The sequence below is a fragment of the Prenolepis imparis genome, unplaced genomic scaffold (genome assembly GCF_030444845.1).
Source record: "Prenolepis imparis isolate NDT839.2.m4 unplaced genomic scaffold, iyPreImpa1.0 SCAF_2, whole genome shotgun sequence".
Classification (NCBI taxonomy): Eukaryota; Metazoa; Arthropoda; class Insecta; order Hymenoptera; family Formicidae; genus Prenolepis; species Prenolepis imparis.
The window spans coordinates 23,256,106-23,279,045 of record NW_028141160.1 but is presented as its reverse complement, the minus strand read 5'-3'; the positions used below and the strand labels follow the sequence as shown (position 1 = coordinate 23,279,045).

The 22,940-nt window shown below is 34.1% G+C and overlaps 2 protein-coding genes across 23 annotated transcripts in view; one reads left to right on the top strand and one right to left on the bottom strand.

The window, feature by feature from the left end:
* Positions 1 to 827: 827 nt before the first annotated feature.
* Selr (methionine sulfoxide reductase SelR) lies at positions 828 to 4,964 on the bottom strand. Of its 2 annotated transcripts, none has more exons than XM_083032333.1 (3): positions 4,527 to 4,964; positions 3,344 to 3,516; positions 828 to 1,741 (listed from the first exon to the last, which is right to left on the bottom strand). In XM_083032333.1, the coding sequence occupies exons 1-3, from the start codon at positions 4,610 to 4,612 to the stop codon at positions 1,554 to 1,556; spliced, it is 447 nt and encodes a 148-aa protein (XP_082888459.1). In that variant the 5' UTR covers positions 4,613 to 4,964; the 3' UTR covers positions 828 to 1,553. The 2 variants fall into 2 exon arrangements, with proteins under 2 accessions (XP_082888459.1, XP_082888460.1); XM_083032334.1 differs by having other exon boundaries at positions 828 to 1,705; positions 4,527 to 4,953.
* Positions 4,965 to 5,045: 81 nt separating this feature from the next.
* Lap (phosphatidylinositol-binding clathrin assembly protein lap) overlaps positions 5,046 to 22,940 on the top strand; it is a 34,592-nt gene continuing 16,697 nt past the window's right edge. For 9 of the 21 annotated variants that reach the window (XM_083032302.1, XM_083032299.1, XM_083032307.1 and 6 more), the window contains exon 1: positions 6,288 to 7,139. In XM_083032302.1, coding sequence (XP_082888428.1) covers positions 7,010 to 7,139 — 130 coding nt within the window. In that variant the 5' untranslated portion in view covers positions 6,288 to 7,009. Of the gene's footprint in view, positions 5,065 to 6,286; positions 7,140 to 22,940 lie in introns of those variants that run through there. The other 12 variants (XM_083032310.1, XM_083032305.1, XM_083032314.1 and 9 more) reach the window with 6 other exon arrangements.

Below are 22,940 nucleotides of genomic sequence, written 5' to 3'. Positions count from 1 at the left end.
TGATGCATCACGAAAGTACTCATTATTTTTGACATTGACAAACGAATCGCAAACGTACGAGGGCTCTGAGAGGAAAAAAAAAGAAAATACGAGCAGGCGAATCTTTTTAAACGTAAAAAGAAAATGCGGGCATCTTTGCATCCGATTATGCATCCATATATACATATATTTCGATGATCGTTCCAATTGCATTTAATTAATCGCTATGTGGACTACGTGTATCATCGTTTTTTTTCTTTTTTTTTTAGGTTCTTAAAAATAGGTTCCTAATATGCGAATCATGTTAAGTGTGTGTATGCATGTTTTATCGTAGCATTTTATGATGTTTTTGAAAATGCTTTGTGATCTCCGAATGAAAGAAGGAAGTAGTAGGCCTATAGTAACAAAGTCGCTATTTTACTGCTGAGATTGAAAAAAAAGAAACTTCCCGGACAAAGGAAGGTTCGTTCGACTTTAACTTTTGTAAGAAAGAAACGCATTTATCGGAAAAAACATTCGGCAGAAATCTGGTCTCTCAGGAAGAATATTTGAAATTTTTGTGACGAGATATAAAAGTTCAAGTTTCAAAGTAAAGGGGTGCAAAAAAATCACAGAAAAGGAGTAATGAATTGTAAAAATAATGCCTAGAATTTTGCGCATATATTGTACTATAACACCTTTTAGTTCGTTTTGAAACGTTACAATATAAGGAAACATTTTATAACAAATACGTTTTTTCTCGTATAAAAAAATGTCCTCCTCCTTGCCTGATAGTATTAAGAGAAATGAAAACTAATTATTTATACTTTATATCTGTCTCATTTAATATATAAAATACGTGGTATATATATTTTACATATGGCGTTTATTGAAAAAATAACATTCTTTGATTAGACATTTTCATCATAGTTCTTTTCAGTATCGCACGTTTTCTCGCATTATGCAGTGTACATACATCTTGTGTAGGTGTTAAACTTTGTTCTCTTTAATACGGATATGTACATATTTGTAATATCGAGAGAGTAAGCAGTAACACAATGCAGAGATTTCAGAACTGATAACATAGAATTAGCTTCTTGTGTGAAAAGTCGGTCGGAAACGTTTTATCTCTGTATATAAATAGGATATTCGGTAAACTTTCGTAGAAGATTAACGTAAAGAGGAATATTCGCGAATATACGCAAAAATCGTATATAATTAAGTAATGAAATATAAATAAAAAAAGAATATATAGTAATTGATATAGAGAAAGATTAGTTAATAGCGATGTATTCGCATTGCGTCAAAAGTGATAAAACATTAAATATTCCTTAATTCCTTACATATATATATAATAATATATATATAATAATAATAACAAACTTTTATTTTACAGAGACAGCCTATTTGGTACTTTGGCGATAATAATTATATTATTACTCTATCTCTTTACAATGCATATAAATATAAACCAGAGGTATTTTATGACGATTATAACACATCATCCATAAATATATATATATATATATATGATGTGTTATATGACTTCACATGTGAATCTCATAAATATCAGAAATAAAAAACAAGAGCTTATTTTACGTAGACTTTTTCTCCTCTCCTGCCGCATGGAAGCTTATGGAGGCAGAATTGATGCAGAAGCGCTTCCTCGTCGGCTTCGGCCCGTCGTTAAACACATGTCCCAGGTGAGCGTCGCACTTTGAACAGGTCACTTCGGTCCGCATCATATCTGGGTTTGCGATCAGCAGTAGTAGATTGCCGCCGACTAGTTGGCGTCGTTTTAATTCGACGTGACGCGCGATTTTCAGTGGTGTTTTTTTTCAGTGATGAGAGTGAAGAGTGGTGGTGGTGATGATAGTAGTAGTAGCCAAGGAGTGATCAAGGAAGGCAAAAGGAGAAAGAACAATAGAGTGTGATTAGACGCAGACCGACACCCTTTTCGTGATACACTTTTCAGAAGAAATAGAAGTGATCTAAAGAGAGCTATTGGATTACAAGAGAAGATCAAAACTAAAGAAGTTGATCCCCGATCATGAGAGAAATAGGTAACATTTATATGACACTAAAAAAAAATAATAATAATGGAAATGTGCGTACATATATACGAAACGATTTTATTCTTGTATGTGACTTTTTTTTGATCGCCTTAATTGTCAATCCTGATTGTACGCTTTTTTTTGGCAAAAAATTAAACAATTGCACGATATATTATATGTTTCATATTTTGTATTTTATTTTGTTCATAATATATGCAAATATATTTCTTCATATCAAGCGTGTTTATATTGCAGAAGTCTTACTATGCAGAAATAATTGTTAGCTTGTATATTTAGCTGTGAGTATTAAAACATATACAAATGATGAAATATTGTTATCTCAACTGTGTTATCGATAACATCAAAGCAAAGAATTTTATTTGCATCAAAGAGATATATATGCTGCAAAAAGCAATGATCTATGCGTTAAAGATTTGCAATTGAGAAAAAAAAATATTATTCGCATTGAGAGAATGCAAGTTGTGTTTGAACAATCGTCGAAAATTTTGTACTCATAGCTATGTACAGCACTATAAACTAACATAAATATTATGTATGACAGATATTTTTGTCTATCTTTTAATCCGTACATCTCTAAGGACTGTTTCATATAGAATGTAGCACACATTAGTTTAAAATAAGAAAGTAATGTAAGTCTAACACCATCACACTCTAAGCAAGTGCATGCAAGGAATCGGGGAGAGAGAACACAAAAGAATTTTCGTCTAATACATATACATATACAACATTCTATATATACAATAGAATTATGTATGAACATGTAAATGTAGATTCTGCTTTTCTCTTAAATCTCTAAATATTTTTTATATATGTATACATCAAATATATATACAAAAAAGTTTCTACATTCACGAATACAAAGAGATCAAAAAGAGACGAGACACAAGAGTGAAAATAAAAAATTACAGTTACAATTTTCGTGAAATTTGTGATATTATGAAAGATTTAAAATTTTACATGAGAAACACAATGAGAAAATATATAAAGAGATTTCTATTTTAAGCAGAAAATAAACAGGTGAAATGACCAGGATATAGATTTAGTATAATATGTTATGCAAGTGTATAATTATAGGTACGTTATGATTATAATTTTGTAAATAGTAAACGGGTACAAGGACTTATTAACAGGACTTTTAATTATTATCATAATACGATTTTGAGTGTACCCGCGTACTATCAAAGGAATTGTGCAATGTTCGACGTTGAAACGAACATAGTGGGTCTGTGTGTGAGTGTGTGTCTAGAGAAATGTGCCATTCCGAGATTGCGTTATAAAAGATACGCTAAACGACGACCATAATCGCTTACCATGAGAAGTGTCTTTGGTCAATTTAATGCGTCCTTGATCCAAAACCTCATTGAATGCGGGCCAACCGCATCCGCTGTCGTACTTGGTGTCCGAGGAGAACAATTCTTGATTGCACACGATGCAGATGTACGTTCCCTTCTCGTAAAATTTATTGTAGCAACCGGTAAACGGCCTGCGAAACGAGAAAATAAGGGTGAGTTGTGGAGTGTCGCGTTATTAGGGGGAGAAAAAAAAAGGGGAGCGAACTTTGCGTGACACATATAGTTTATTTTTAAACCCGTTGGCCGTGAGTCGAATCCAAAGCCAGACGCTCTTGAAAAAGTTATTTCGGTTCCTTACACATCTGTTTAATAATAAGAATTGAACCACTTAATCGCGCGACCACGTGACTTTGCGCGTTTCCGTCTTTACGACATATCTTGCAGTAAATTACGCCATATCATCGCGATTTTATTTGCAAAAATACACATCTCGTGATAGCTGATACACGATAGCCACGTTAACATTTTGTATACATATATATAGTGCAATATTATAGTGCTTCTTTTCGCAAATTTAATAAATATACTAATATAAATATATTGATATCATCTTTGCAAAAATATGCATAAATAAATATTTCTCGACGTAAATTTGTTTAAAATTTAAATGAGACATTTTTTAATGTAAATTCAGGTGGAGCAAAATATTATATATGTCTGACATGTGTAAATATGGATCGTGACGAATAACATCCGTTTGTCAATATAATTAGCATAGTTCGAAGTCTCTATTATGTTATCGCCGTTGCGCAACTGTGTTACACTTTGACTCTATTATAGAATCAGCTGACATCATCTCTCTCTCTCTCTCTCTCTCTCTCCCCCTCTCTCCCTCTCTCTTCCTTTCTAAATAGAAAATCAAATGCGTCGTGATATAGGAAACTGAAGGCAAGCTGTAAAAATAAGAAACTATTTCACGAACATGTTGAAACACAAGTCGGTCAAGAAAAAGCTCATTCTTTAATCGACAAGCTACTACAAGCAAAGTAAACTGACTACGAAACCCTTGTATAATTTTCGTTCGGATTACTTTCCCGTGACACTAGTACGCAAAAATGGACCTAATGCCAGTCGTGTTTTTCCGAGACATTCGGTTTCGAAAAATCGACTCGAGAGTCTCTTCTTCTTGTTTCGCCCTCACCTTTCAGTGCCCTTTTCCTGGGTTACATGCCACTGCAGCGACGTCAAGCGTTTCCGCGCCTCCTCCTTGTCGACCGCCGTCGTCATCCTCCTGATTGCGCCGAGCGTGAGTCGCAGAATCTTGAGACCGGGGACGATCCGGGATTTCCGGGAAAGCCGCTAAAATAGACGCGAGAAGTATGCGGGTTCACGTGGTGATGGTTCTGACACGCGAGAGGTAGGTACTCTTGCCGCGCTTTCCGTCGCTCTGAACTGCTGCTCGCACAGCCGCTCTCGACGAACACAACCACACACGCAGCCCAATCGCGGCTAACTTCGTCGCATCGGAGACCCGACTGAACCGCGCTCCGAACCGCGATATATCGCGTTTCCCGCGATAACTCGCCTGGCGCTCCAGTCACGTTCCAGCTGATCGAAGGGACTCTAGTTTCAGCCACCGCACCGAGCACCGATATATGAACGCGACGACGGCGCGATAATTATAGAAGCATCGCCGAAATCGATCCCCTTCCATTTTCCTGAAAAATGATGGATAAAACGTAAGAGATTCTTTTAAAATAATATATTACATTTGGACAGATATAATTTGGGAATTCTCTTTTTATTAATCTCTTACATTGCTCTTGTTGATGTGATTAACCTAACCTAACCGGAATCTGAGCCATTTTTACATGCGTGTTGCTGATGAAATATATATGAGTAAAAATTATTTAGTCAACGATCAGTTTATTCATGGTTGGTATAATTCTGAGAATTAATATTGCGATTAATTAAATTGCAATTGTTTTTTTCTCTCTAAAGTTTTCAAATAAATCAAATATCAGAACCATTAAACATGGGCAGTTTTTATCTTTTATTGTATTCTTTATTATATAGCAATTTCAAGAAAGATATTTATTGTTAAGATTATTTTTTATTATTAAAAAAAATTTTCTTAGACAAATATTAGATATTAAAAGAAAAAGAAGTATAATTATGAGATCACACATAATATAAACCGCGTTATAATTATGCGAATTACAAATTGACTTGAAGAATTATTCTCTGTGAACTAACGCCCTCTCTGTTATAAAACGAGACATAAAACAAAGGCGTGATAAATGCTGCGGTCGAGAAAACGCTAGAGATGCGTTCGATCGACCAATCAGGATAAAAAGAATCAGGATTTCTTTATCCTGATTGGTTATAGCGCGATGATCCACAGTATACAAAAAAACTTTCAAATATTCCATTTGTCTTCGTTTCTACAAAAATATATATCAGTCATATCGGTCAAATAAAAAAATTCTGCCCTTGAAAAAAATTATTACCACGAGCACACAATATGCTGGAATGTTGGAGATAGCATGTCTATGTCGTAAGAATTTTCGGAGAATCGCCTCACGTTGGTAGCAATGTCCAATGTGACAAGTACTAACGTCACGTCACATTTTTTAATCGATGATCGAATCGGCTCCGGAGAGATCGCGTTAATTGATATCGCGCTCGTACATCGCGACGAAACTGGCGAATAAATCAAATATCTTCCTCTCGATGAATAAAGTAACCCTCGAATTGATGAAAGGCTAAGAATCATCGTCGATCGGAACGGGCGTGCGTTTTCCTTCCAGCGTATCTCGGATTCTCAAATCTTGGTCACGCCGCCGTCGCCGACTGGTCGGCGTGACGTCACGGCGGGCGCCAAGTGCGCCAATGTCACGGCGGACGCTCGCGATTGGTCGAGCTTGGAGGGGTGGGGGCGCGCGAGTCGGCACGGTCGGCACCGAGCGCCGCCGCCATCTTGGCAGATAGAAGCAGCCTGCTGTCGCCGTCGGCCGCCGACGTTACACCGTCCAGCTGAGCCGTTGAAGCTTGAGCGCGAGCTGTCTGGCTCCGCTGCTGGTGAACGCGGAGAAATCGCGGCGGGCTTATTGTTCGCGTCGCGCGAACGAAGGAACCGGCTAAAAGAGAGAAGGAGACGGAGAGGCGGCGAACGCGCGAGGAAAAGAAGGAGAACGAGCGAGAGGAGAGGCGAGAGGTACCGGAAGACCGGAAAAGCAGCGCGGCGGGCCAAAGTATAATATCGGGGTGAGCGGGACGTGTTGTGCGGGCGCCTCGCGCGGTTAGCGCCTGGTCCTGGTCTCGGCTCTCGTTTACGCCGTTTACTCGTACACTCGAGTGTCATCGTGTCCATCATCGTGTGCGGTGAAGTTAGTAGTAGTTGCAGTGCCCGGAGAAAAATCCGTCGCGTCGAAACAGCGAGGCCGAGTTCACCCCGTTTCTCGCGATCGTCTCGGGTCGGGATTCCTCCTCGTCCGCGCGCGCATTTTCTCCTTCTCTCTCTCTCTCTCTCTCTCTCTCTCTCTGTGTGTGTCTGTGTATAAGCGAAAGGGAAGGCGCGACCTGATAAATTCGCGTCCGAATATAAATTGCTGAATTTTCGCGAACGTTGAACAGCTATCGCTGACCGTTGCTCATATTCACTGTGTGTGACAGCGGGACAGTATGGCGGGACAGACGATCAACGACAGGCTGCTGGCCGCGAGGCACAGTATCGCCGGCCAGGGCCTCGCCAAGTCTGTTTGCAAGGCCACCACGGAGGAGATGATCGGACCCAAGAAGAAGCATCTTGACTGTAAGTAAAAGAGAGCGAAAGTTATAAATCCGGATATATCGAGCACCGGTTTGCTCGCCCGATTTGCCAATTTAAATAAATATTTACGACCCGTGACATTTGATTTTTTTTCATCTCATGTAAAAATATTAAGTTTGTGTTAAAAGAAGGAGAAAAAAAATTTGTCCAAGACGTCTCCGTCTTCGACGAGGAAAATGAGTGAACAAGGATTTCGATTCGTGACGTAAATTCATGGCAGGGTGTACTCGGAGATTTCGGACGATTTCGAGTCCGTTTCGTTCCGCTGTCTATACGCACAGCGAGAGCAGGTAGAACTCGCGTGAAAGAGAAGCGTAGGGGGGTTTCGCGCGAGTCGCTCACCTTTTTCATTTGTCTGCCGTTGAAGGTGACTCGCGCTGACACTCGCGCACCTTCCCGCTGACGTTTCGCGCGAACCCCGGCACTCTCTTCGACGAGAATCAATTCTCCGACGAGCACAATGTCGCGTGGAACCGAGACTTCGGAGCATTGGAGATTCAATCCTTTCTATTCTAAAATATATTTACACTTATACATATATGATGCATTTCTTGCACGCTTTTTATTGCTGTATTCTGTTAAAAATTCTGGTAAACATGCGAATGTGCAAATTGGAGAAGCGATTAGAAATGCGATGAGAGTGTTGGCCGACGAAGATAGAATCTTGAAGGATTGCACGATATGATAATAATAGTGATCGTGCGGAATATCTTGAGGAGGAATCTAAGAGTCTGTTCTCTCTTTTTTTTTTTTAGGATTTATATCTTTCTGCGTTCAAAGACGAAACGAATATTTTAGATGGAGTAAAGAGAAGGGAAAGAAAAAATTGTAGGGAAATGTAGAGAGTGCGAGAAGGACAGACTTTGTGTTGTTCGATTTCTGTAGGCAGCTATTTCCGACTCGTGCGATCGTTAACATCCTACTTTTGAAAAGCTGAAAGCAGGATCCGGAACGTTAATTACGCGTTAATTACACGTCATGCGTATGCAAGACGTTAATTATCATAATCAAAAAATTATACATATTTTTAGTATGATTATATATTATACATATATAATATTTTAGCATCACAAATATGTTATAATAATACATATAGCATAAATTTAGCGCACACTAAAAATTCATACACGAACAGATATTTTTATTTTTTTTCTCCCGAGAAAAGTTTCTTCGCACATTCTTTATGATATAAACGAGACGAAAGTTCGTCCTTTTCGAGAGATGGAAGAAAAGAATGCGCGGTCGAAAAGGATAGAATCGCTTATTTATCGATGAGTTGTTCTACTCTGGTTTAATATCGAGACAGATTCCCGAACAAAGAATTCGATTTTGGAAACTTTTAATTTGTCCGAAAGAAACTCTGAATTCTTGTATATTCGACTTTACATCAAGGTCACACACGTTTACATTTAAATGTAATTACGTCATTTTGTTTTGTTATCGTGATTATTAATATCTGCTTTCGATTCACGAAAATGATTCGAATCATGTCTTTTATTTGAAGAAATAATAGCTTATGTTGTGTCTTTATGCGTTTAAAATACACACTAGCTTAGGAAAATGTATAGATATCTAAAAGATATCTATAGATCTGTTCCATATTTATATTTGTATTTCGTTCTTATCTTGAAAATAATGATAACGTTTTCGGACTACCTTGTTTACGAAATAAAATACGGAATTAAATTATTTTATTCATATTTATAATCGCTTAATTATCTGTACATATTTTGAGAAGCAACTAAATAGTTGAGAAAAATTGTGAAATCTTTACTCTCATTCTTCAGTATCTAATTTTTAATTGAAACGCAATTTAAATATGATTTGTTTGTGAAATTGTTCTGATAAATTAATAATCTCTATAAAATCTGTTTGAGGGGATGGAAGTGCCCCTTTTAACATCGCGAACTTCGGAATTATTAGCCTCGATTAGATTAGGGTGATAAATTAATTAAACCGAGAGAACGTCCTTGGATCGCGTGTTGAGGGTATATAAAGGAAGAAAAAAAAAAATAATAATAAAAACTTGACAAACTTACATATAGGAAAGACTCGAGTAAACAGCTGTTTTTTAAGTGTTCTAAAATTTACTGTTTATTTAAGAAAATACACATACATACAAGGTACTTATGCGCATGACAAATTTCCTTAACATTGTTCTTACAATTAGCTCGTGTTCTCTTGAATGTCGCTTTCATTTGTTTCTCGCGAACATAATTAGTTAAATAAAAATGAAAAACATATAATACGGACTGGGTAGCGTTGAATGTATAACATATACATTATATTGTTACAAGTGATATTTGTCCAACATAAATCTCCAAGAACTCTATGAGAAAACATACATTAACTCTGTAAACATATATGTATCTCTTATACATACACACATACATACATGCACGGTTTGTGTACACATAACAGTACACCTTGCCGTGTTTGGGATTAACGGGGAAGACCTAGCGCGATTTCATCCTCGGGCGAGAGGGAATAATTTCACAAGGTGACGAACCTTTCGCGGTAGTCGTCGGTTAGTCATGTCGACCGATTACACATATCGCGCTGGTAATTTCCTTCCGGCCGCGAACGAAAGCGTGTCGGACGGATGGCAGGGACTTTGATAGTCACTTGATTGATAATCCTTTCTCTTTCTCTCTGTCGCTCTCCTCTTCTACGATCCTCCTACGATCTGACCCCGACGCGAGCGCGTATCTCAATGAACCCCATTCCGCATTCAGCAAAATCGATCGATGTCTATTTCAGCCCTCGCCCTTACCAGGGCTCCACTTTTCTCTCTCGCTCTCTCTTTCTCTCTTCGATCAGGCGGAAGAGGTAATCTCTGACTGGAATAATTATTTCATAGAGGAAATATCGTACATTGCGTGCGTACACATGTTACGCGTTGAAACGAGTTTTTAGAATTAATCGTGAACACTTAATGAAGATATATTAATTTTATCTGATGGATTCGTTTTGATCCAAAAATAGACGTCAATGTCTATAGATAAGAGAGAGAGAGAGAGAGAGAAGGAGAGAGTTAACGGCAAATCTTCGTATAGCGAGAGATTTTCAGTTTGCACATGTTTGCAATTAAAATAAACGTTTTCGCATGATGTCATCCTTTGACATTGGTTCGTCAGTATATCTTCTTGCTAACGGCATTTATAGTTTTATGATTCACGTGCAAAGTTTAAATTTATGAGAGCATGTGAATGAATCGAAATGAATATTAAAAAATATTATGTGTTTTGTATTATACACATACAATACCTACATTAAAACATAGATATTTATTTATCCCTGCTCTTGGCATAACCCGGAACTAACGACGAGGACGTGGCAGGTTTTTAAAGCAGAGAATTCTCTGCTTTAACCAAAAACACAAACTGATAATTATTAAGTATTAATACCGTTATTGAGTTTAATTGAGATTTTACTTTTAGGTAAAAACTGTTGAAAAAATGATTTGCCGCGGTTGAAATTTTATATATTACGTTGTTTTGGTATCTACTTTCAGTACGCTAAAGGGCTGTTCCGAACTCGAAGTGTCCCATTCGGAAGAATATCCAAAACATAAAATATTGAAATGTCAAAATATTAAATATTAAATAGATATACTGAAACCATATAGTTTATAAAATTTAAAAATAAAACATACAAGAGAGATGAAATTTAAATCCTCTCTTTAGTCGCTGTTTTTAAACTATATGATAAAGGAATCTCAACCTCCCTTTTCCGGTGTATAAAATAGAAGTAACATATATACATCCTCTTTTTCCTTTATTTATTTTCTGTATTCTTTCTTTACAAACTCATATGTCAGGAATTTGTCATATTTCCTTCCTATATCTGCGCGTCTCTCTTCAAAGCATTTACGAATGAGCTGTCAATATGTCTTGCAAATGTCGAAGGAACGTCTTGATAAAAATAGATGAGTATATTTCGCGAATAGTCATCGACAAAACCGTCTTCTGACCTGATAAGTCGCGAAACCGTACGAGTTCCATTTAATTATCGATTTCACTGCCGCGTAGTTGCACGAAACGCTTTATATTATGGATCTACGGGGTGTGCCAAAACGTCCATTTCTGATTTGTTGGTGTAAAAAAAAATTACACGAAAATATTGTACATATTCTTTCTCTTTTCCTCTCTCCCTTCGTCTTATTATAATTAAATTTTTAAAATTTTCAATTTTAGACGTAATTTTTTTCAAAGACACGTATGCGATAGTCCGCATTTGTTCCAAATCATAAGTTTGTCCTAATTTAAAACGAGCACGTTCTAGAATTTTTCATGCCAAATCCGATTGTCTTTCCGTTTTGATCATATCTTGTTAATATCTAGCTATATGTAACGTATATATTCGCGATAGAATAATATTTATCATCGAGTCCTTGTCAGTATAGACCTTTGTCAATTTAACTTAAATCTGTTGTTATTGAGAGGAAGAGAACGAGGAGAGAAAGGATGTGTTATAGACTCTGCGTGGCGAAACTTCTACAATGACTCGAGTATATAAGAAAGAGATATAAGGGATTTCGCTGTATCATCCCTAAAATCTCTAAAATCTCCAAAATAATATTGCGATCAATATTCCGATATGTTTTATGCAATTTTTGTAATAAATATAAATAAAATATAATAAAATATAAATATATGTATAATATAGATAAAATAAGGTCCTGCGCACAATAGAGAAAATATTAGGAATAAGAATTATTTTAAAATAATAAAATCGAAAAAACTCTGATATATAAATACAAATTCGAATATAAAGAGCTTTTATTAGCTCTTTATTTCTTAGTCCGAATTTATATCCGAATTTGTATTTTTATATATCAGAGTTTCTGCGATTTTATTATTTTAAAATAATTCTTATTCCTAATATTTAATATTTATTCCTAATATTTTCTCTAATTGTGCGCAATGCCTAAGTATAAATAAAAATATAAACACAAATATAAATAAAAAATATAAATAAAAAATAATTATTATTCTTTATTTTTTCGATATTAAAATATAAAAGATAACATTTATACATATCCTATAGCTTACTTTCTCATGAGTTTTCTCTCCATCATTAGCTTATTGTCGCGACTTGAATCAGTAATTTCTTCCGTACGGCGAATCCTTGGGGATCCTCGTAGCGAATGACTTTAACATTAACGCGAGAGCGGAAAATTAGATCGAGGATCCGTGACTTGCACCGATAATCCAGAGAAATTAATAACGGTGCCAGATTCTCTTCTCTCGAAGGACCCTCGATCCTCGATGCTGCTGATTTGCCAGGCAGACAGACACACAAAGCCGCTATTGGCCGATCAATAATCTCACCGAGCGACGAAAGGTCCGTCCGTTTTGTGTTGCCTTATACGAAAATTATCGAATAATGGCCTGTCTGTGTCACGTAATTGTTATTACGAAAATAGAAATCGGTGTAGTTTGGTTAGATTGAATTTTCGACGTCGTAAATAAGAATTATTTCCACGCTTATTCGCGAAAATTTGTGTTATTAAACCACCGTCGTGTGTTATTAAATTCGTCGAATTCCTGTCTTAATCTTTATTTTCGATACCGTAATGACATATAAATTTTATATTCTAAAGGAAGTGTTATATGTGCGAAACGATAATAACCAATATTTACCATCACTACGTGATATATATACATATGTATACATACATATACATGGTAATTCACTTTAATTTTGAAACAAATATCTGGAAATCATGTGATGTGATTTAAAAAAAAATCTATCGAGCAAAAGTTTTAGGAGTTCGAGGGGATATTATATCGTGACCTAAAATTGTCCTCGGGTGAACTCGGTTTTCCAAGGTCATTTAAAGATTAACCTAGTTTTTGTAAATGGAGCCTATCCTAATTATTTTTTTTTATATAAATCGATTCCTCGCAACATTCGGCAAAAAAGTTATAAGGATAGGATGGTTGAAAAGTGAATATTTTACGAGATATTTTTATTTGACATAATTTTACATAAATTATGAAATATCTCGTAAATACTCATTTTTCAATGATTTTATTCAATACTTTTATGCACAGAATAATGAGAGGAATCAATTAATGTTAAAAAAATATACAGTTTTTAAGAAAAAGTAGATAATTTGTAACAGTTACATATTACACATATATACATATTACATATATATATTGCAACCGCAGCGGTGTAATCTGATAAAAAGGCGACACGACGCGAAACTGCATAATGAACGATTTTTATATAAATCGATATAGCGCGATATCTTTATAACACAGCGTCCATTCTATCTTATAAAATCTTACATAGAGATAAATAATACGGCAGATAATTAAAACGCGTTGTGGTCCAACTCGTCACTAATGATAATTGTTGCTGTTTCGAAGATATCGAATCGAGAAACAGTCAATGTTTCCGCGACACGAAGACAGAAGGACAAGTACCATGTGCTAAACTGTGTGTTAATTGTACGTTATAGCGAACCATCCTCGAGATTGACTCGAATGTAGAACAACAATTGCTATTCTGCAGTTAATAAAAGGATGATGGGTGTTAAGTGTTAAGTCATATTATACTGTGAATGATTTTCTGATGATATTCATTCGTGAAATATGTATATAAAAAGTAGGTTATTCTTGCAAGTCGATTCAAGATCATCGTTCTCTATAAGAGGATCGTTTTTCTCTTCTTTTCTACGCACAATGCTGCCTTTTCTATTTTCTAAAGTTCTAATTCTTGCACCTCTCTATGTTTTAAATATTATATTATAAATACATATATTATAAATATATTATATTAATATATTATATTTTATATTATTTAATATTTTATATTATTTAATATTTTATATTATTTAATATATTATAATATATTATAAATATATTATAAATATTAGATTATAAATTTTTGTATGCAGATTAAAAAAATTATATTCTCTCTCTCTCTCTCATTATGATTCGGTGACTGATCTTTTTAATTTATATTTATATTAGTTTTATATAACTGAAAATATATTTTCTTATTTTCGAGTTCATCATGATAAGCTTGTTCTCCTATATCTCCGAGTCGTACAATGACATTGCCTGTTTCTCTGTACGGTCTTTAAAGTCATCCATTTTAAGTATCGTGATTGTACAAAGGCCTTTCTTGTATAAGCTTTTTTTGGCTGTTGAAGAGTTTTTTTCTCTCTTATCCATTCTATTTATAATTGTGTGATTTCTGCCGCGGTATTAGACGATCCTTTTGCCATTACGAGATGTATCGGCGCGAAGATTCGACAGACGAAACGTTACGTAAAGAAAAAAAAAATACTACTTTAGGCCGCGTAAAAAAAGAGATGTTTAAAAGTCATTTGCATGTTTCAAGGCCAGCGTTTTCTGCGCTGCACAGCCTTGATGCGTTCAATCGATGTCGTGCCGTCATATGGTCGCGTATGTAGACGAGAGCGTTCAACGATTGGCGAAAATGGATCTTTAAAGTCATTCACGGCCCTCACGGTCAACGTTCTCTCTCCGCGCGGACAGCGTGTCACTTTCGGAGGGGTCAATCGATACAGACAGTAATATCGCGCAATATTATAGCTGCGAATCTGACACAATGTCACGTAAAAATGGGGACTGCAGCGTCGATGTATAGAAAAGTGAAGAAACCATCTTTCAATCTCGCAGTTTGCCTGACGATTTAATCTGATTTAATTAAATATAATTCTTTCTCTCTCTCAATTTATTGTATCTCTTTTTAATCGAGCTAGTAATTCGTAATATAATTTTATTTATAATTTTCTCTGTTGTATATAATTAGAATTTGTACATACATATATGTATAACAAAAAAAAAGAAATGATAAATAGATTTCTACTTTGAATAATATCGCAAATTGTGAAATCTCTAAAGTGGACTGTAATAGAAATTTCTTAATCAATGTAAAGTGAAATTCCATGTACAATTTTCTCGACATGATACGAGATTTGAATTTTTTTTTATAGAAACATGAAAGACATAATAAAAATAAATAATATAATACAAGGATTGCGTAATGTCTTTTGCATTACATATGAAAGTAAAAAGCTAGTTAGAATTATTGTGAAATGGATGCTGCTATAATCACACGCACAAAAACTCGAAATAAAAAAAATGAGTTTAATCGTAAAAAAATTAAGTTAAAAATTTGCTGATAAGAAAACAATTATCTCGATTATCACTTGACTTTATTTTTCCTTCTTTTATCTCTTAACTTTTTTATCTTAAAATGTTGCGAATTGGTGGATATTCTTTTTGTATGTTTATAATACGGTTACATATGCTTTTAAAGTGATATAATCAATCGTCGTATCAATTAACGATCGTCTTTGGAACGTAATGACATTGTATTAATATGATTTTTTTTTAAGAGAAATATGATTGAAGTTGTCAGTAAATAAACATTAGATACACTGCTCGGAGGATTAAATTATCCGGTCACGGTCAATGTTCTCCCTCTATTGCGTAGTGTATATCAATGCACACGAGAAGTCAATCGATAGCACCTTTATTTTTCGCTTAGAAAAACAACAACACATCTTTTGCGCGAGATATGATTCGACGAATATTGTTTTCTCGGTATACGCGGCAATCATTTATTATATGAAAGGAATCTTTGATAAAGCACGAGCGATGTGTGGCCGCGGTTCTAAAAAAATTTTTTATTCCAATATTGAATACGTAGGTATATAAATAATAATAGAAAAGTGGAAAAATAAAATTTTGAAAATTAATTATTCAGAATTCAATATTTCGAATTTTAAGCCCACACGCACTTTAATCGAGCTAGTATAATTCGTATACAGATTTTTATTTATAATTTTTTCTGTTGTATATGATTATAGTTTTTACACGAATATTACACGCATAGACATATGTAACAAAAAATAATGATAAATCGATTTCTACTTTGAATAATATCGCAAATGAAATCTCTGTAAAGTGGATCATAGTAGAAATTACTTAAATCAATTTACAGCGAATATCATGTACGATTTCCTTGACATAATATAAGGTTTGAGATTTCTTTTTTTATAAAAACATAAAAGATAATAATAAAATTAAATAATATAATTTAATAAAATAAATAAAATAAAATATAAATGGATTTTTAAAGGCAATAAACAATATTGCAAAAATATTTTTGTTTCTTAAGACGAGGCAAATATTATAAATAAATATAAAAATAATGTATAATATATAACAGAAAATATAACATAAAAAATATGTAACATATGTAAAAATAAATTTAATATTTATAGTAAAATATAAATGGGTCTCCAAAGACAATAAATAAATAAATATTGCAAAAATTGTTTTTGTTTTATAAGAGACAAGGCAAATATCACTTACAGCTTACATTATAATAAATAATAAGATACACAAACGTATTATATATTTACGAACTATACGATGTAGAAATTGTCCACGAAACATCGATTGCATCGCGATATGCATATATGAATTCTATCGATATTTCGCAATTTACGACCGTCCGCGATCGAATCTAATTTGCAATCGATTGCCTTATCGTACGCTCCACTTACTTCAAAATGGAATTTATCCACGCATGCCACGCGCGTTTGCACAAAGCCAGATCTTTTTCATTTGTACCATTGTCGTCGTAATCATTGACTTTGATCTTGGTACGTTCGAGTGCATTTTAACAATTCTCATTTTTTTTCTTAACCGAGACAATTGAATAAAAATTATCTGCAGCATATTCTCATTGCCGAATATAATATGTTGCAAAAATTAGACTGGAATGCCAACCTTGGGACTCTAGAAATCTTTTATAAGAATTTCAAATATATGTGTATTATGTCATAATGCTTATTTTCTTCAAATTTATTTTAATTCATGCACATTTTATTCACGATCGTGTCTTAAAAAGCAACTGAAGTCAGAAAGAAAGAGAGAAGAGAATTTTATACTATTGTTGAGACATTTTTGGGGACAAATAAGGTGCGTTTGAATAGCGTGAGATTATATCGTTCAAGACCGTATTTACAAATGCACCTGTATGTTTCTCATTGTCAGTCTATTCTAACCACTGCGCTTCGACGCGCAAAACAAACAAAGCTGTCTCAACAATGTGTGGGAATATCCGAGAGAATATATATATATGTTTCGCGATTATATCCCCGCGAGAGAATTCGGACGTGTCGGAATAGGTGTGTGCACCCTCCTTCTCTCTCTTTCCCTGCCTGATTAAATTTAACATATATATGTGATGTGTCGTATATACACACACACACACACACATATATATATATATATATATATATACAGGGTGTTAAAAAAAGGGTTATATATTTTGAGAGCAAGTAGTATTAATCAAAATAAGAAAAAAGTCTAATGAACATGAATCCTATAATCAATATCTTCGAAGATACAGGCTATCTTTCTATTTGAACTTATTGTTCATTTCTTATACTGATACTGATATTTATAAATCTAATGTTATACAATGTTACCATAGCAAAACTAGTAAGTACTCTTATTGCAATGTAAAAGTGATACAATCAATAAGAAAAGCCCAAGTTCAAATGTAAAGATAGCCTGTATCTTCGAAGATATTAATTGTAGGACTCATGTTTATTAGACTTTTTTTTCTTATTTTGACTAATACTACCTGCTCTCAAAATATGTAACCCTTTTTTTAACACCCTGTATATGTATATTTATCGCGCACGCAAGTATCGCCTTCGACGAGAGGCCTTTGTGAACCTTGTGGAGAGGTTGATACTGCGAGAACGCGTGGAGAAGGAAGTCGAGATAGAGGAGGCGAATAAAAGGAAAAGAAAGAAAGAAAGAAAAAGAAATTGAATGTATACCAGGGACGAGTCGCGACCCCGAGAGTACGATGGCTGCGCGCGCCAACATCCGAAGAGAAGGGCGGGTAACATTCTTAGCATCTCGTGCTATAGCGTATACAGTACGCTAAGCTATGTGACATAAAATTATTTTTCGCGGTAAATGGCAATGGATTTTATCCGCGCGCCTGGAAATATCTTTCTCTCACCGCGCGATTCAGGAGAAAGAAAAAATACATTTCTGTTTCTTGAGATCGCATATTATATTAACTTAGCTTTCTTAGCCTTTCATACTTTTAGAAGTGATTACGTTTTTTTATTTAATTTTATGTACCTTTTATTTAATAATATGAAATATTTAATAACGCAGTGTTTTAATATTTTAATGTTGGATTATTTGAGAGATATTATAGGATTTCAATTGACAATGCATAATTGCAAATTAATTAAATATATTTATGTTTTAATCAGGTCATATTTTTATAATACGATGCATTTTATTATATTACACGATATGTGTATTACATTTGCGTATATTAATTATATATAAATATAAATATATAATATAATATAATTTAATATAAATATAAAATATTATAAAAATAATATACAGCCAGTAAAGGCTGTCAGAATTGACAGTTTATTCATAATGAAATATTATAAAATCCTTTCATCGGATCAATCACCGATCTTGTCTTTACTGGCTGGATCAATCACCGATCTTGCCTTCACTGGCTGGATCAATCACCGATCTTGCCTTTACTGGCTGGATCAATCACCGATCTTGCCTTTACTGGCTGGATCAATCACCGATCTTGCCTTCACTGGCTGGATCAATCACTGATCTTGCCTTCACTGGCTGGATCATTCTCCAATCTTTCTCTGAACACAAGAGAGGTGTAAATCCGACTAGGCAACCTCCGCGTGATACATCTTGAGTAATGGGTATTGTAACTTTCAAGCCTTATAACTCGGGAATTTCTGAACGAAATTCAACTCATATATAGGGTTTTGGAAAGCTCTCGAGATAAGCTACAAGAATATGCAAAGAAAAGTAGTAGGTTCCATTTAAGCAATTGACGGTGACCTTCACGTGACCTTCAAGTGACTATGCAAGGTCAAATCTTTTCCACTATCTTATGTCCCACTTGAAGCCACACAACTTTTGTTTGAAACATTTTTTCGTATCTTTTAGACTTTACGAGATATTTCGATGGCAAAGTTAAAATGGAACACCCTGTATAAGAAAATATATAAAAATATAAAAAATATAAATATAAATAAGGACATATTTTAATATTGCGACAAAGAACGAAATTCTCTTTGCGAAATTTTTTTTTGGGGTTAAAAATAGATTCGAAATCCGCGGAAAATCCACCTATCATCGAGACTTTACGTCGGAGATTTCCTAGAATATCTTACATATATCCGACAATGTATGATCGATGCCACGATTTCGATCGACAAAGTTCTACATTGCGTTCTCGTTCGGCTCGTAAGCTGATTTTTGTACATAGCTCGCAGCTGCAATCGCGCTCTTGTTGCCAAAACGCGTTATCGTACACGCCTCCGTCCGTGTCTGGAGATACACATGCAGTGTCAGTTTCTCGATGTACACCCCTTTAATACAGCCTAGAGAGCGATTGTGTGTTTTTTTACATATTTTTTTAACAGCGCACGCACATTCAACATCCTCCGACGATTGCCAATCGCCCGGCTTTATCGAACGATTTATTAAAAGCGTATTATCAGCTGCGTGTGTCGCGCTAAACGTATATCTTTATGTCAATTAAACACAAAGTTTGCTCGCGGCTGAGAATAAATATTTTCAAATATTTATTCAAAAGAAATATTTGTCAAGCATATTTAATGTTTTAAAATATCTACATTTATTAATCTTAATAAATTTATTGGAAATATATACTAATAACTATATAAAAATAAAAATATAATTAATATTAATATAATAATATTAATCTTATATTATTTTTTTTATATATATATTTATTTATCTATTTGAATAATTAATATATACATATATTTCAATATGTTTTGTTCAATATATTAGTTATATATAATATTATGTAATATATTTGTGAATATCAGACATTCTGACTTGTGTGTATGTGTGTGATACATTATAGTGTCAAAAATAACTGGCTTCTCGTTAAACAGCTGCACTTTTTTATTCGACAAAAGTTTGCACCTGTTTCACGTATGGTGCGTCGAAGCGAGAAAAATTGAGGCTCGCGCGCACCGTCTCTCGTGTCTGAATCGGCCTCCGTTTTGAATGAACGCATTCGACGAGGGACGTGCTTTCTTTTGACAATCTACGATCTCGATGCCAACGCGATCGCCATTTGGCCGCTAAACTCGTCTGTATGTTTGGGAAATTATAATTAGAACGGGAAACCTCGCAAGGTCGCGCTTACACGCCTCTCTCGAGAGAGATATCGCAGTTTTAATCATGCATGCAGCTTTTGCATTCGTTACAAACTGCAATTTTTTTATTCACACAGCAATATATCCTATAAGATATCTGTCTCTTCTATTTCAATTACTCCCTTGTACTCGCCATTTTTCATTAAAATGAGTTTTTGACTCATTAAATCTTTCTGTTTACCTCTCTTTATTTTATATATGTTTCTTATATTATCAATTTTAATTCATTTCATTCATTTTAATTTTTACCATATAATTTTTTGCATTAAGTATATACAAAAAGAAGTTGAAGAGGAAAAAGTAGCGGTTGTTGGAAGAATATGAATATAAATATAAATGCATAAACAATATAAGATTTATTATTTAAATTTTTATTAAAATAAAAGTTTAAATAAATTAAAATGTGATGATATAAAATTTAAATTGAATCAAATTAATTTGAGAAATGAAAAAAATAAAGATAGATATTTATGTAATTTTAATTTAAAAAATTGAAATTTTTTTACATTAAAATGCATTATATGTGTAATACAATAATTAATAATAAATTTAATATACAGGGTGTTCCGAAATTCGCGAATCAAAATAGCAAGAAAGTTCTCGAAAAAATAAATTTAAAAAGTATTTGCCATTTTTCATTCCAAACAGTAGTTTTTGAAATAAAAATATTAAAAACTGGCCAATTACAGATTACGATTAAACAGACACACCTATAGTCGATAGTGTTAGTGATCACGCGCTTCAGGCTTCTGTTTAATCGTAATTTATAATTGGCCAGTTTTAAATATTTTTACTTCGAAAACTATACTGTTTGGAATGAAAAATGGCAAATACTTTTTTAATTTATTTTTTCGAGAACTTTCTTCTTACTGTATTTTGATATTTCGCAACACTCTGTATAAATATATATTGATTTAATTATAAATAAATTATATAAAATTAATGTTTAATATTATAATTCTAAAAATAACAAAAGAAAAGAGGATAATCATCGCGGATAAATAATTATCACGCTTTTGTTAACAAAAAACGAAGTCTGCGCCGATTAAAAGATATTTTCGCGATAACGTATGAAATTTGTCGCGCGATAATAACCATATGGAAATGTTGTGCAGTTCGTAGAATGGATAGAGTCCGAAGCTGCTCTCTCGCTGCTGATTCACTGCTTCATTCGCGCCTTTATCCGGTGCTCCCCTCCGCCTGTTCGCGCTGCACTTTCGTTCTCGAAGCCCTCTCGTCGTGACTTCGATATTGCGGGATCATCGGTCGGTCGGTCGGATGAAAGCGAGAGAGAAAGAAAGAGACACTTTAAAGCCGTGGGAAACTGTCCGCGGTGTAAAATGTTATTTAACTCCCCGTCGTTTTTCCCGTTAATCTCTCTCTTCTACGAAGGAAATATAATTAGTCAATTATAAACAGATATGATAACAAGGGACAGACAGATACCTATATCGTTAAGAATTCTTTTTGTTCATATGTTCAAACACTACTACATTGTTTTTTTTTAAATAATTCTTTGATCAATTTGGACTAGATATTTTCAGGGAAAAGAATTGCCTTAAAATTTTTATCAAAGATTCAACCTTGAGATCAAGAGGTCAATTAACGATATGCTAAGATGCGCTCTGGACATCATCCGTGACCTGTGAGAGCTCATACAACAATCACGGCAACCGACTGAATATATATATGATGGTTGACATGGTTTCGATAATAGTACATAGTACAATATATGCTAAATACATCGTTCGAAATTGAGCGACGACGCGATTGTCAATCTTATTACATGGCATTCTTCTGACGTGGCTGCTACTTTTGTCAATCAATCGCGATTGATCGATGTCGCGTAGATTGTCGTCGTCGTCTTCGACGGATTTGTCGACACGGATTGGCGTATATTTCCTTCGTGGCCGGTTTTCGCGACACCTTTGCGCGGAAACTCGAGTTCAACATATGCAGGTCAGAGTCGCCGCGAAAATCGATAGCGTCAGCTATATAGTTTTAGGTACATCGTCAAAAAGCGAGGATCATGGACGCTTATAAAATATCGAATTTTTGGCTTGTTCTTACACCCATTTTAGATAATTTGTAATTCGAAGGTGGAATCTCTTCTCTTTCTCTTATCTATATATAATATTATTATGGATAGATAGTAATTTATAATAATATAAGTGGGTGTGTAAATAAAAATATATTATTCTTTTTTAATTTATATTATTCTTATATCTTTTGGGCGGGTTATTAGAGAAATTACATCTATACACAATAATTTAACGAAAGTGTATTGTGTGGATAAAAGTTATATTATCTATTTTATATTCTATTAATATATTACTTGTGCTTCCGAGATTAATTTATATATGATAAATATATATAATAAAATTACATATTTAATAAACTAAATATGTAATTAAAATCATGAATCGTGCATTATTGAATCGCTTATTGTTAGTTTACTACGCATAATACGTAAAGAGAATGATGATGAGAATTATACGATTTCTGAATCATCC